The following is a 14,211-nucleotide window of genomic DNA, read 5'->3' on the forward strand; positions in this document are numbered from 1 at the left end:
TAGGATCACTCGTTCCTCATAGTATGTGTAAGAAAAACCATTTCTGTTCTTCAGACAAAGAAAGGTTTGAAGAAACTGAGAGCCTTAACCAAGAGGCAGAGCTGGGCTCAGAAGGTCCCATGAGCTCTGTCATCTTTCCACTGTGCACCTTGCTGTGCTGAGAGGAGGAAGCCAGAGGTGGTCCCAGTGGTGTTTCTGAAGCCCCAGCAGTGGGCAAATGGTTATCCAGCTTCCCTGGGCCCTGAACCAACAGTCCTGCCCCACTCACCTGCAGCTTCACAGCAATGACCACTGAGTTAAGATCTTTGTCCATTTCTTTTAGCATGACGAGTTTCTTCAGAGTCAAGCTGAATAGCCTAGAAAAACAGGGAAGGAAGATACTGTCATATGCAAGGAACTTATGAGAAAAGTGATGAACAACTGGTTAGGGCAACCTGCCTTACCTGAAGTAAGAATGTGAGAACGCTGTCCTCAGTCCCAGGGTCCCCTGTCTCAGTGAAAGAGTATCCCCTCTTACTTAATGTTTATACTTTTAAGAGATGGGTCTCACTATGTTGCCCAGACTGGATCCTTGGGCCCAAGGATCCTCCCCATCTTGGCCTCCTGAGTAGCCAGGACCACAGGCACATGCCACCATGCCCAGCTTCTAAAAGTAAGTGTCAAAAGGTACATTATTGTGTGAACTTCCATGGATGTCATTTATCTTAAGCCAAAGGCAACACATTTTCCATGCCTAGTATGTTGGAGCCACTTCTGAGGGGGAAGAGGAGACCAAGGGAGGAGAATCACACAGTTCCTCTTCTACTTTCCACCTGATCACACCTGACAGATGTACAGATGTAAATCTTTAGCAAGAGAAGATAATCCACACAAACAAAACATACACCAGGGCCGGGCGCGGTGGCTCAAGCCTGTAATCCCAGCACTTTGGGAGGCCGAGACGGGCGGATCACGAAGTCAGGAGATCGAGACCATCCTGGCTAACACGGTGAAACCCCGTCTCTACTAAAAATACAAAAACTAGCTGGGCGAGGTGGCGGGCGCCTGTAGTCCCAGCTACTCGGGAGGCTGAGGCAGGAGAATGGCGTAAACCCAGGAGGCGGAGCTTGCAGTGAGCTGAGATCTGGCCACTGCACTCTAGTCCGGGCGACAGAGCGAGACTCCACCTCAAAAAAAAAAAAAAAAAAAAAAAAAAAAAAAAAAAAAATACACCATTTGGCAGGAAATGGTTAAATGGTCACAAATTCTATTTCAGCTGCATTTTGCTCCAAATATGCAGAACATCTTCAGTGCCACAAATCAAGAAATTCCCTGCAACTCAAAAGTGACAGGATTATCCCTCACTGTGGAGTCTCAGTAACTCTGCTCTGACTTGACCTTGGCCTTACTACAGCAGGGCCACCCTGGATTTCCAGCAGGAGTGGGAGGGAGACTCTGGACGCTGCCTTTCTGTGGCTGCCCGGGTGGTCAAAGTCCTCAAACATTCTTCTCCTGGGAGAGATTCTGGGGAACGGGACACATGAGGGATGTTGCTGACCAGAGTCATGACAAGTCCAGAGAATCTGACTGGATTTCATGCCTCTTTTTTCCTCCGTGCTGAGGCCCTCTAGGCCCTGCTCAGGCCCCTGTCTTGCGTCTCCACTGCCCTCCCTCTGCTCCAGCCACACTAACTTTCCTTTGGCTCCCTGGCAGTGCCACCCTCTCGCCTTGAGGCCTTTGGAGGTTGCTGTTCCTTCTGTTGGCACCAGCCTGCCAGCTAATGCCTCTTCAGCCTTGGGTTACGCATTTTTGCCAGGAGAACTTCCCCCAAAGCCTTGCAAAGTCTCTGATGTGTCCCCAGCACAACTCCTATCCTGCCACTGGAGTGTAACTTCCGGTGGGCAGGCAGCAGGCTTGCCCCTCCACCGCTCTCCCCCCCGCATCTGCCCAAATGCTGGGCACAGTATAGTTGCTCAGCAAATATTTGTTACATTAAGTTTCCTAAAATGGTTTCTTTTTTTTTTTTTGAGACGGTGTCTCGCTCTGTCGCCCGGGCTGGAGTGCAGTGGCCGGATCTCAGCTCACTGCACGTTCCGCCTCCCGGGTTCCCGCCATTCTCCTGCCTCAGCCTCCCGAGTAGCTGGGACTACAGGCGCCCGCCACCTCGCCCGGCTAGTTTTTTGTATTTTTTAGTAGAGACGGGGTTTCACAGTGTTAGCCAGGATGGTCTCGATCTCCTGACCTCGTGATCCGCCCGTCTCGGCCTCCCAAAGTGCTGGGATTACAGGCTTGAGCCACCACGCCCGGCCTAATGGTTTCTAGTTAAAATCAGATTAACAAAAGTATGTGAAGAAATTAATATAATTCATTTTTTTTTTTTAAAGGAGGACAAATCCAGGTCAACAGAACTAAATTCTGGTTTTGAATTAACCTCACCCAAGTACTTTCTTTTTTTTCTTTCTGTTTCTTTTTTTTTTTTTGAGACAGTCTCTCTCTGTCGCCCAGGCTGTAGTGCAGTGGCACGATCTTGGCTCACTGCAACCTCCGCCTCCCGGGTTTCAGCAATTCTGCTGCCTCAGCCTCCTGGGTAGCTGGGATTACAGGCAGCCGCCATCATGCCCGGCTAATTTTTGTATTTTTAGTAGAGACGGGTTTCACCATGTTGGCCAGGCTGGTCTCAAACTCCTGACCTCAGGTGATCCGCCTGTCTTGGCCTTGCAAAGTGCTAGGATTACAGGCATGAGCCACCACGCCTAGTCACCCAAGTACTTTCAAAGACCTGCTGACTAACACAAAGAAAAAAAAATAAATCTCTTTCTTTGCTTTAAGCTAGAATCAAAATCAAATACAATGTATGAAAACTTATCAGGTCTCTTCGTCTATATTATTTCACCTAGACCTCAAAAATAGGACTGTGTGAATGTGTGTTGGGGGCTCACTGTTCTACGCATGCAACAGAAAATATTTCAAGTGGAGTAGTGACCTGCCCAAATTCACTTAGCTAGTAAGTGATAGAGCTGGATTCTAACTCTAATCTCCTTGTGGTGGACTGAATACCCAACCCCCACCACCCAGATGTCATCTCCCAATCCCTGGAACCTGCGAATATGGTACCTTGGCAAAGTCCCATGGCAAAAGGGACTGTGCAGATGTGATTAAGTTAAGGCTCCTGAGATGGGGAGATTATCCTCGATTATCTGGGTGGGTCCAATATAATCACAAGAGCCTTTAAAAGAGGGGGCCAAGAAGAGCAGAGTCAGAGGAGGAAGCAGGGCTGGAGATGTGGCTGCTGGCCTTGAAGATGGAAGGAGGGGTCAGGAGCCAAGGAATATGCAGCCTCAAGAAGCAGGAAAAGGCAAGAAAACAGTCCCTCCCTGCAGCCTCCAGAAGGAGCACAGCCCTGCCCACACCTTCCGTGTAGCCCAGTGAAACCTATTTTGGACTTCTGACCTGCAGAACTGCAAGATAATAAATGTGTGTTGTGTGAAGTCACTAAGTTTGTGGCCACTCATCACAGCAGCAGTAGGAAGTGAACCACCCCTCATCCCACGGCCTGGCCCTTCCCCCATCACGTCGCTGCCTCCTCAGCCTGTGACCTGGGCGCCTGCAACTCTGATCTCCTAAAATACTCTCCTGATATCTATTGCTCTGGAGCCCTCTGGGTTCACGCTCTCTCCTCCAAAATGCCCCCATCAATGACTGCCCACAGCACTGCCTGTTTCTCCCTTCCCTTCAGCGCAGAGATGTGCTGTCCCACAGGGAACTCTAGTTCTACTGATGCCAAAGGGATTACTACAGTTCACAAATGGCTATTCAGAAACGTAGTTAACTCCTGCAGTCCCAGCTACTCAGGAGGCTGAGGTGGGAGGACTGCTTGAGCCCAGGCAACATAGAAAGATCCCAGTCTCTTAAAAATAAAAAGAAATGTGGGAGGCTGAGGCAGAAGAATCGCTTGAACCCAGGAGGTGGAGGCTGCAGTGAGCCGAGACTGCGCCATTGCACTCCAACCTGGGTGACAGAGGGAGACTCCATCTCAAAAACAAAAACAAACAAACAAATGTAGTTAACTATGTACATTGTTTAACTGAATTTTGTGCCTTCATCAAGGCACAAAATGATGGCTCAAAACGAAATGGGACATGACTGGGATGAGCAAATGGAAAAGACTGAATATGCCCAACGTTCATCCTCATCTGAGGCTTGCCAAAATCAAATACAATAGAAACAAATCTCTGAAATTCAAATGTTTTATTTGAGGAGAAAAAAACTGCTGCAACTGGGGGCATACCTGTAGATCAGGTAGTCTTCGGTATGTCCAAAGAACAAAGAGAAGCTTAGATGTTTTATAAAAAAGAGAAATGTTACTATTGCTCTTCGAGAGAGTTCATCGGCACAAGTAAGGTTTTGGGAAATTGGCAAGCTCTGACAGGTGAGCGACAGTGGTGGGCAAAACTAGTCTTAGAGTTGCAGCACATCATCACAGTAGACATCAGATAAAACGGGTTTCAGGTTATAGCAGGCAGTTTCAGCAGCCAGGCTTGCAGAGAATACCATTTCAATGCTCTGAGTGCCTTTCCCCTAGTTTCTCGGCTGTTTTAGTTGGGTATGACGAGAATAATTCAATGTGTATGATCAACTTTTGCAGACTGCTAATCATGAACGCTTCTGATGGGTTAGGTTTTTCCTTGTTTTCAAAGCAAACATTTTCCACCTTCAAATTGATTTGTGGCTGCTGAATAAACTCACTGCAAGATAAAAGTCTCACAGGAGTCGGTCAGGGACATGTGTTTCTTCTCTGCTTAAGATTCTTCACTCATTCAACACTGCCCACATTTAGAGAACATTCGCTCTGCGCCTGGTACTGAACCAGTTGTTGGAGTTGTAGAAGGATGTGGGCTACACAGTCCAGCGGGAAAGGCAAACAATCACGTTACGCTCTGTACCACTGCTCTGTTATGCCTCAGAAGGCTCTTACATAAATACCTCATAGGATAACACGGCAGAATTCTGTTAGGAGGAAAAAACATAACAGACCAATAAATATTTGTTGAATAAAGAGACAAGACAGACCTTTATGCCACAGCACCTTACGTTAACAAGATGGCCAAGAAAGATTTAGTACCTTAGGTAAAGCAACAGCAAGACTGGATATGTTCCATGTTTTCACAGAAATGTAACAGCACACAGATTTTGAAACCTGTGGCAATCAGTTCAACATGATGTTTTTGTTTGTTTTCAATGGCATGACTCAAGGGGACTTAGGGACTCAAATGTATTCTAACTCTTCAAAGTACAAGAAAATGCCTATCCCTCATTCAGCATCTATCATGTACTAGTTGCCTCATATGCATTTCATTATCTCTTTTAAGTTTCACGGTAATGCTAAGAGGTGGGTATTATACCTATTTTACCGATAAAGATGCTGGAAGAGTTAAGAAAATGTCCCTAGGTCACACAGGAGTAGTCAAGACATGATGCACACAGGCCTATCACAGTCCAGGGACCAATTTAAGTTGGTATAAAGCATTTTATTAGCAAATTAGAAGAAATTATTTTAATTATAAGTGAACGTTTTAAACATATATCTTAATATAATAGAGAATACTAAGGAAATAAGATAAATTTCTCCATAAACCTGGATTCGCACACATTTGATGCAAAGACTCCCAGATACAGTTGTGAGGATGACTCACACTGACTGTGTCTGGCAAGACATTGTAAGAAGTAGTCTCAGTGATTAGGAAGCTGAGTTAGTTAGCTGCCCACCCCAAGTTTCTTGCTACCCTTATGTTTCCCTGGTGGGTGCTTCTCATGCAGTGAAAATGTAGGATCCAAGGCCCAAAGGGAAGAGTCCTTCCCTGATGACACTTCTGCTTTGTTTTTCTACAGCAGAAAATAATTTTACAGCAAAATTATAAAGGCTGATAATTCCAAGTGCTGGTGAAGATGTAGGGTAACCGGAACTTATACACATGGCTGGGGACAGTGGAAAATGGTACAGTTACTCGAAAAAACCATTTGGTAGTTGATTAGATTTTTTATATATGTGTGTGTGTGTGTGTGTGTGTGTGTGTGTGTGTCTACTCCTATACCCAGCTCCCAAGGGAACCCAAGAGAAAGGAAGGCACACCACAAAAAGACAGGTACAAGAATGTTCAAAGCTTCTGCACAGCAAAGGAAACAATCTACAGAGTGAAAAGAATAAGATAAAATATTTGCAAACTACTCATCTGATGGGCAATTAATATCTACAATATATAAAGAACTGAAATATCTCAGCAAAAAAAAAAAAAAAAAATCCGATTAAAAAAATCTGCAAATGATCTGGACCAACATTTCTCAAAAGAAAACATACAAATAGCCAACGAACATATAAAAAAAATTCAACATCCCTAATCATCAGGGAAATGCAAATGGAGACCACAATGAGGTATCATATTCCCCAGTTGGGCTGGCTACTATTAAAATGACAAAAAATGACAAATGCTGGAGAGGATACAGAGAAAAGCCAACTCTTCTACACTGTTGTAACTAGTGAACGTGAACCAGTGCAGCCACTATGGAGAACATCATGGAGGTTCCTTCAAAAAACTACAAATGGAACTACCACGTGATCCAGCAATCCCACTACTGGGAATCCGTTCAAAGGAAAGGAAATTATTGTATCAGGGAGACAATGCAGACCCCCATGTTTACTGACTGCAGCACCGTTCACAATAGCCAAGAGACAGAATCAACCTAGGGGTCTGACAACAGAGGAAGAGATAAAGAAAATGTGGTGTGCACACACCATGGAGTACTATTCAGCCATAAAAAAGTGTGAGATCCTGTCATTTGCAGCAACATGGATGGAACTGAGAATATTATGTTAAGTGAAATAAGCTGGGAATAGAAAGTAAAACACTGCATGTTCTCACTCACACATGGAAGCTAAAAAAGTTAATCTCATAGAAGTAAAAAGTAGAACAGATGATACTAGAGGCTGGAAATAGCAGGGGAAGGGGAGGGAAATGGAGAGATTTCTTAAAGGGTACAAAATTACAGCTAGATAGGAGGAATAAGCTCTAGTGTTCAGAAAGATGACCACAGTTAATAATATTAATTATAGATAGCTAGGAGGAGGATAGCCAATGTTCTTAACACAAAGAAACAATCAGCATTTGAGATAACAAGTATGCTAATTCCCCTGCTCTGTTAATCATACATTGTATGTATCAAAACATCTCTATGTACCCCATGAAGATATACAATTATTATTGGTCAATTTTAAAATTAAATAAAAAATTTAAAAATAATGTTTAAAGCAGCTCCACTCACAATGGTCCTATACTGGAAACAACACACCCACCAACTGAAGAATGAACAAACAAAATGTAGTATACAAAAAAGACCCAAACTATGATACATGTGACAACATGGATGATTCAAAACCACTACACTGAGCCGGAAGAGCCAGACCCAAAAGACTGTCTTACCATCCCCGTGAAGTTCAAGAACAGGTAAGACCAACATGTGGTGATGCCAGTACAGTGACTGAGACAGGTGGAGGCACTGATTGGAAGGGCTATGAGGGAGCCCTCTAGCTAACAACACCCACGGCAACGTCACGGGGCCTATACACCAGCAGAAACCCACAGGCCTTATATCCAAAACCCATGCACTCCACTGTATGCAATCTGCATATAGACTTAAAAAAAAAAGGCCTGAATGAAGGCTGAAGAATCAGATACACTCTGGTTTGAACTGCAGCTCTGTCACGTTACTCTGTCACTCATCTATCAGCCTTATAATGAGGCACATGTTGTTCTGGTCACTTGTGATACATCAGTAAACAAAGCAGACAAAATGTCCCATCCTTGAGTTCACATTCTAGTGAAAGGACACAGTCAATAAGCAATAAACATAATAATTAGGTAAATTATGTAGTAGGTCAGATTGTGTGAAAATAGAGCTAGGTATTGCGAGCATGAGGCAGAGGAGGGCGGGGAGGGTTGTAATTCTGAGTTAGGTGGCCAGGGTGGGCCTCCTTGAGAAGTTCTAGGTTGAGGGGAAGAAGTACATAGGCTTAAACTAGCTACATGCTTGGTCTGCCTGAGAAACAGCAAGGCCAGGGAGTCCATGTGGGGGCTGCTTCCCACGCAGGCCTCTGTAAACTACACAGAAGATGTGTTTTGTTGTTGTTGTTGTTGTTGTTTTGGTTTTGTTTAAGAGACAGGGTCTTGCTCTGTCACCCATACTGTAGTGCAATGCCATGATCAAAGCTCACTGCAATCTTGAACTCCTGGGACTTAAGCAATCCTCGCATCTCAACCTCCTAAGTAGCTGAGACTACAGGTGCATTCTACCACACCCAACTAATTAGAATTTTTTTTTTTTTTTTTTTTCAGCAATGGGGTCTCATTATGTTGCCCAGGCTGGTCTGTAACTCCTGGGCTCAAGCGATCCTTCTGCCTCCGCCTCCCAAAGTGCTGAAATCACAGGTGTAAGCTACTGCTCCCAGCTGATTTTTTCATTTTTAAGTGAGAAAGAAATAAACCTCTTCTTAACTTTGTGGTTTTTCTGTTATGTATGCAGGTGTACCTGTCTTTAAGTAATGTTCACCAGGAACAGATTCCCAAGGTATTAGGACTTTAGTTACAACCCTCCAAATATTAATACTTTCAAAAAGAACCAGTTGGCCAAATTATTCCCAAAGTCCATTTTAAAGGGCAGTGCCCTATCAAGAAACCCTGGGTCTCATCCTTATGAGGGAAGGGAAAATATCTCAAAAGCTGAAGGAAACAAAGTTCTCTCCAAGATCTCTAGGAGAGCCAAATCTCTACTTTCTGCTCTCTAGCTACCTCTGTGCTACAGTGGGCTGGAAGTCAGGTTCCGTGGTCCGGCACGGGTATATGGGAGCTGGCTGCAGACTCCTCTGTTACTCCCCTCCCATCCTTTTCAGCTGGGGATCAGGCAGAAGAACACTTCTAGCCGAGTCCCTACTCAAAGGGACTTCAAATACAATGGACATCTGGGGTTCTCCAGCCAGTCCACCTTTGGAAGGTCAGTGAAAAGGTGGATGAGACAAGTGGGGCTCAATGTGCTGGAACTCTTAAGAAGTTGAGTCTGCCTTTAAAGTAAAACAGAATATTACAAAGATGATTAGAGTCCAAAGGACTTTTAAAGGAGGATCCCAGGTTACTCAGCTCAGAAATAATCTTCCTCTCTACAAAGGCATTCTGAAAATATATTAATAACAGGTCATTTATTTCCATCTTTTAAAACTCCATCTGGAAATCCCAGACCATCATTAATAAAACAATAACAAAACACCAAATCTCGGTCCCTTGATCTGCTCTCACCCCTTACTTTTCACATTTTTGTGAGTTCACTGTTTTAGCCTGTCTTTGGCTCTCTTTGGGATCAATTTCCTTCCAATAAGAGCAGCGAGGCAACAGCTATTCTAATTAGGCCAAGAGTTCCCGGCTGTCCCCTCATTCCCTGCACCTCGAGCCATTTCTCTTCCACTTCATAGGCAAGCGAGCCCTTGTGAGCCCTTGCAGAGAATATTCCCATTGGCACCAGCAGGAAGGACAGAGTGCCACTGATAGAGTGTTCCCAGAAAGATCTCCATCAGCCTTTTACTGTACGTCTTCTCTGTACTTAGCTTTGTGCTAGGAGCTGAAAAAGAAAAAACTGGGCATAATCTCTGCTTTTGAGCAATTCATAACCTAGTTGAAAGGACAGGATTTAAGTATATCAAACAATTAACCAACAAACGTGACAGTGCATAATTAAGTTCTAAATTACATAAAAGGAGATCACTGAGTAACTGGGCTAAGGCTTCAGTGAGGACATACTTGAGCACAAGCAAATTCTCTCAAGAAATTATTTAGCTCTCATTAGACTAAGTCTGAAAGAATAAGGCGGTCTACTTGATAACTGGGTACAGAAAAGAACAAAATACAGTGGCAAGAATCTTTTGAAAGCTTCTAAATAATTCTAGTTTATACGTGACTGTAGGATAAAGGAGAAACAGCCTTGAATAATTTCTACGAATGATCCTCAACTTGCATTTAACAGCTGTTTCTAACCTATCCTCATGCAAATTTGAGAGGCTCACTAAGAGAGAAACGGTCATATTCCATTTCCCCCTCCATCTCCTTTTTTTTTCCTTTCTTTCTTTTTTCTTTTTTTTTGAGACAGGGTCTAACTCTGTCACCCAGACTGGAGTGCAGTGGTGTGATCTTGGCTCACCGCAGCCTCCACCTCTCAGGTTCAAGCGATTCTCCTGCCTCAGTCTCCCAAGTAGCTGGGATTACAGGTGCATGCCACTACCACCCAGCTAATACCCTTCTAGTAAGACATCAATAAACAGCAAAGTGGTCACATTTTGAACAGAAAAAAGGGGAAGAAAAGAGAAACAAAGACCTGGACGAAATAAAAACCTGAACAGTTAGACCCCAATCCAAAATGATGGTCATGAGGTAGGAGGCAGAACTTTACTCTGGACCAGATTGAAGACTGGCTGTAAAGAGAAGAGGCAACACCACCACTCCATAAGACACACCCACTAGTGTATGTAAGTTTACCACTGCCGTGGCAACACCCAGATGTCACTACTCCTTTCCATGGTAACAACCTGGAGGTTACCGCCCCTTTTCTAGAAAATGCTGAATAATCTGCCTCTTAATTTGCATGTAATTAAGTGTGGGTATAAATATGACTGCAGAACTGCCACTGAGTGGCTGCTCTTGAGGCTGCCCACAGGGTCTATCGCTGCTCGGCAGAGCAGTCACAGCGCTTGAGCCTGCCTACGGACGGGGTCTATCCCTGCTTTGCAGAGCAGTCACGGTGCTGTAACACTGTCACCTCAATAAAACTGTTTTCTTCTACCACTGGCTCACTCTTGAATTCTTTGCTGAGCAAAGCAAAGAACCTTCCTGGGCTAAGCCCCAATTCTGCAGCTTGCCTGTCCTGCACTGGTCCCTTTGTGACCAGAGTAGATAAATGCAAGGAATAGAAGACAAGTGACCTGGATTACTCCTTTGTCCTACCAAGAAATGGCTGTGTCATATGAGCAAGGCATTTTCCCCTCTTGACTTCTTTAATCAGAAGATGGGAAGAATAAGCTCTGCCTCTTCCCTTAACAGCATTTATTCACATAAAGAGCAAACCAATAGAAAAAAACTATGAAAAAGGTTTTCCTTTGTGAGTAAAAACATTTCTAAAATTATTTCTATTTTATAGGCACCTGTGGAAGTCTCAACAAGCTTCAACAATAACACCAACAAGTAAATTTCTGAGCAGTATATTCTTACTGCTGAAGAGATTACCCAAATATATGTAGATGCTGAACCTATTATTTCATATGAAATAGCATAATTTTGATTATGAAACGATGAGCTAAGGCATTATTTATTTATTTATCTATGCATTTTTGAGACAGGGTCTCGCTGTCACCCAGGCTGGAGTGCAGTGGGATGATCTCAGCTCACTGCGGCTTCCATCTCTTGGGCTCATGTGAGTCTCCCACCTCAGCCTCCCAAGTAGCTGGGACCACAGGTGCACACCACCACACCCAGATAATTTTCGTATTTTTAGTAGAGATGAGGTTTCACCATATTGCCCAGACCACTCAAACTCCAGTCCAAGTGATCTGCCAGCCTAACTCCTGAAGTGTTGGGATCACAGGTGTGAGCAACCACACCCAGCTTAAGACATTATTTTAAAAGCAGTAAGCTTAAAGCAGATTTTTCAAAAGCAAAGCAAAAATCAAAAGATCAGGTATGGTGCCGCATGCCTATCCCAGAACTCTGGAGGGCTGAGGCAGGAGGACGGCTTGAGCTCACGAGTTCAAGATGAGCCTGAGAACATAGTGAGACCTTGTTTCTACTGAAAACATTAAAAAAAACCTTAGCCCAGTGTGGTGGCACACGCGCCCACGGGCCTGTAGTTCCAGCTACTCAGGAGGCCAAGGTGAGAGGATCACATGAGCCTGGGAGATGAGACTGCAGTGAGCTATGATCACACAGCTATACTCCAGCCTGGGTGACAAAGAGACCCTGTCTCAAGAAAAAAAAAAGTAAAGCAACTAAATTTTCTTTCTCAAAATGTCTGAATGGGGCAATTTCATCCTGAAATCACTCAAATGGGAGAATATCAGAGAATGAGAAAAAACTTAAGCCCAAACAATAAACAGAACCAAGGAACATTCTTAGGGATATTTTACTCCATAGCCATAGGATGTGGCTTTCTATGAAGCAGAAAGCAGAGGGACATAAGATTCTAAGAAAATTTTCAGTTACTCAGGATGTTTATCTTTGGATTATGAATGCCATTTACTTGCACAGACCAACACAATGTATGGCATTTTCTACCTCTCTCTGCAACCTCCTTGATGATAATTTTCTGGATTGGGAAACAGGCCTCAAAGGTAGGGTGGCGACTTTTGCTTATTAAAACCAGATACAAAAATTCTCAGGTCCAAAGTAGCTCCTTTAGTATTGCAGAAGAGACTTAAATGTGAGCTTTCTCATCTAGAAAATAGAATTGCTGTGCGAACTAGCAAATGTGAAAAGTTCCTAGCATAGACTCTGGCATATCTGAAGTGCTCAAAAAGGTGAAGTGCCTTCCTTAAACTTTGCTGAACAGAACTTTGCTTACATGTCATCAGCATTTGACGAATCCTAGTCACTTAAATTCCAGTGCTTCATTCATGACAGCCCATCAGTCCATGTGTCTCAGTGACTGAGGCAAAGTAGGTATGTGGGAGGAACAAAAACAAACAAACTGTCCAGGGTGTGAGGGGAAAAAAAGAACAAACAAAAAACCATCCAGGATCTAGCCAAAACCAACTTGGGCAAGAACTAATCAAACAAAAATATATTATATCTAAGGGAGACTCCTAAGGCAAGAAATATTAGGAACTTATTAATACATTATCATATTAATAAGCTCAAAAGTAAAAATAAGCATAATTATTTTATTAGATGCTAAAAAAGGCATTTGATAAAATTCAACATACACTACTAATTTTAAAAGAGCAATAGGGCCAGGTCGAGTGGCTCACGCCTATAATCCCAGCACTTTGGGAAGCCAAGGCAGGTGGATCACCTGAGGTCAACAGTTCAAGACCAGCCTGGACAATATGGCGAAATCCCATCTTTACTGAAAATACAAAAATTTAGCCAGGTGTGATGGTGGACACGTGTAATCCCAGCTACTCAGGAGGCTGAGGCAGGAGAATCGTTTGAACCCTGGGAGGTGGAGGTTGCAGTGAGCTGAGATTCTGCCACTGCACTCCAGCCTGGGAGATGGAGTGAGACTCTATCTAAAAAAAATAAATGAATAAATAAATAAGCAATAGAAAAAAACATTTCCTAACATAAATTTTAAAAATAAATACTTTCCATAAATATATGTCTACATATTTGTGTATAATTAGCATCAGGATTAACAATAAGAGACCAGAACACTCCTTCTGAAGACAAGAACAATATAAGGAAGGGCTTATCTCTGTTACTTACATAAAACTCTGGAAAGCTGGCTGAAGTAATCAGAAATAAAAGGGATAACGGTTGAAAGGGCTGGGCATGGTGGCTCACACCTGCAATCTCAGCACTTTCAGAGGCCAAGGAGGGCGGATCACTTGAGCCCAGGGGTTTGAGACCAGCCTGGGCAACATGGTGAAACCACATTTCTACCAAAAATTAAAAAATCTGTCAAGTAGGGTGGCTCATGCTTGTAGTCCCCGCTACTAGGGAGGCTGAGGTAGGAGGATCACTTGAGCCCAGGAAGTCAAGGCTGCAGTGGACTATGATCACACTACTGCAGTCCAGCCTGGTTGAGAGAGCAACATCCTATCTCAAAACTAAATAAGTAAAAAAATAAGGCTGGGCATGGTGGCTCATGCCTGTAATCTCTGCACTTTGGGAGGCCGAGGTAGGTGGATCATGAGATCAGGAGATCGAGACCATCTTGGCCAACATGGTGAAACCCTGTCTGTACTAAAAATACAAAAATTAGCTAGGCATGGTGGTGCGTGCCTGTAATCCCAGCTACTCAGGAAGCTGAGGCAGGAGAATCGCTTGAACCAGGGAGCGGGAGGTTACAGCGAGCCGAGATCAGCCACTGCACTCCAGCCTGGCGACAGTGAGGCTTCGTCTCAAAAAAAAAAAAAAAAAAAAAAAAGCTGAAAGAAAGAGACAATACAATCCTCATGTGTACATATATGACTGTGTATTATTGGAT

The 14,211-nt window shown here is 43.7% G+C and overlaps 1 protein-coding gene across 1 annotated transcript in view; it reads right to left on the bottom strand.

The window, feature by feature from the left end:
* The window catches only part of PACS1 (phosphofurin acidic cluster sorting protein 1), a 174,051-nt gene that overhangs the window by 53,609 nt on the left and 106,231 nt on the right, over positions 1-14,211 (bottom strand). Inside the window, exon 2 of the mRNA XM_033205163.1 lies at positions 269-356. Coding sequence (XP_033061054.1) covers positions 269-356 — 88 coding nt within the window. The remainder of the gene's footprint in view (positions 1-268; positions 357-14,211) is intronic.

This window comes from Trachypithecus francoisi, unplaced genomic scaffold (genome assembly GCF_009764315.1).
Source record: "Trachypithecus francoisi isolate TF-2019V2 unplaced genomic scaffold, Tfra_2.0 Lachesis_group8, whole genome shotgun sequence".
Classification (NCBI taxonomy): Eukaryota; Metazoa; Chordata; class Mammalia; order Primates; family Cercopithecidae; genus Trachypithecus; species Trachypithecus francoisi.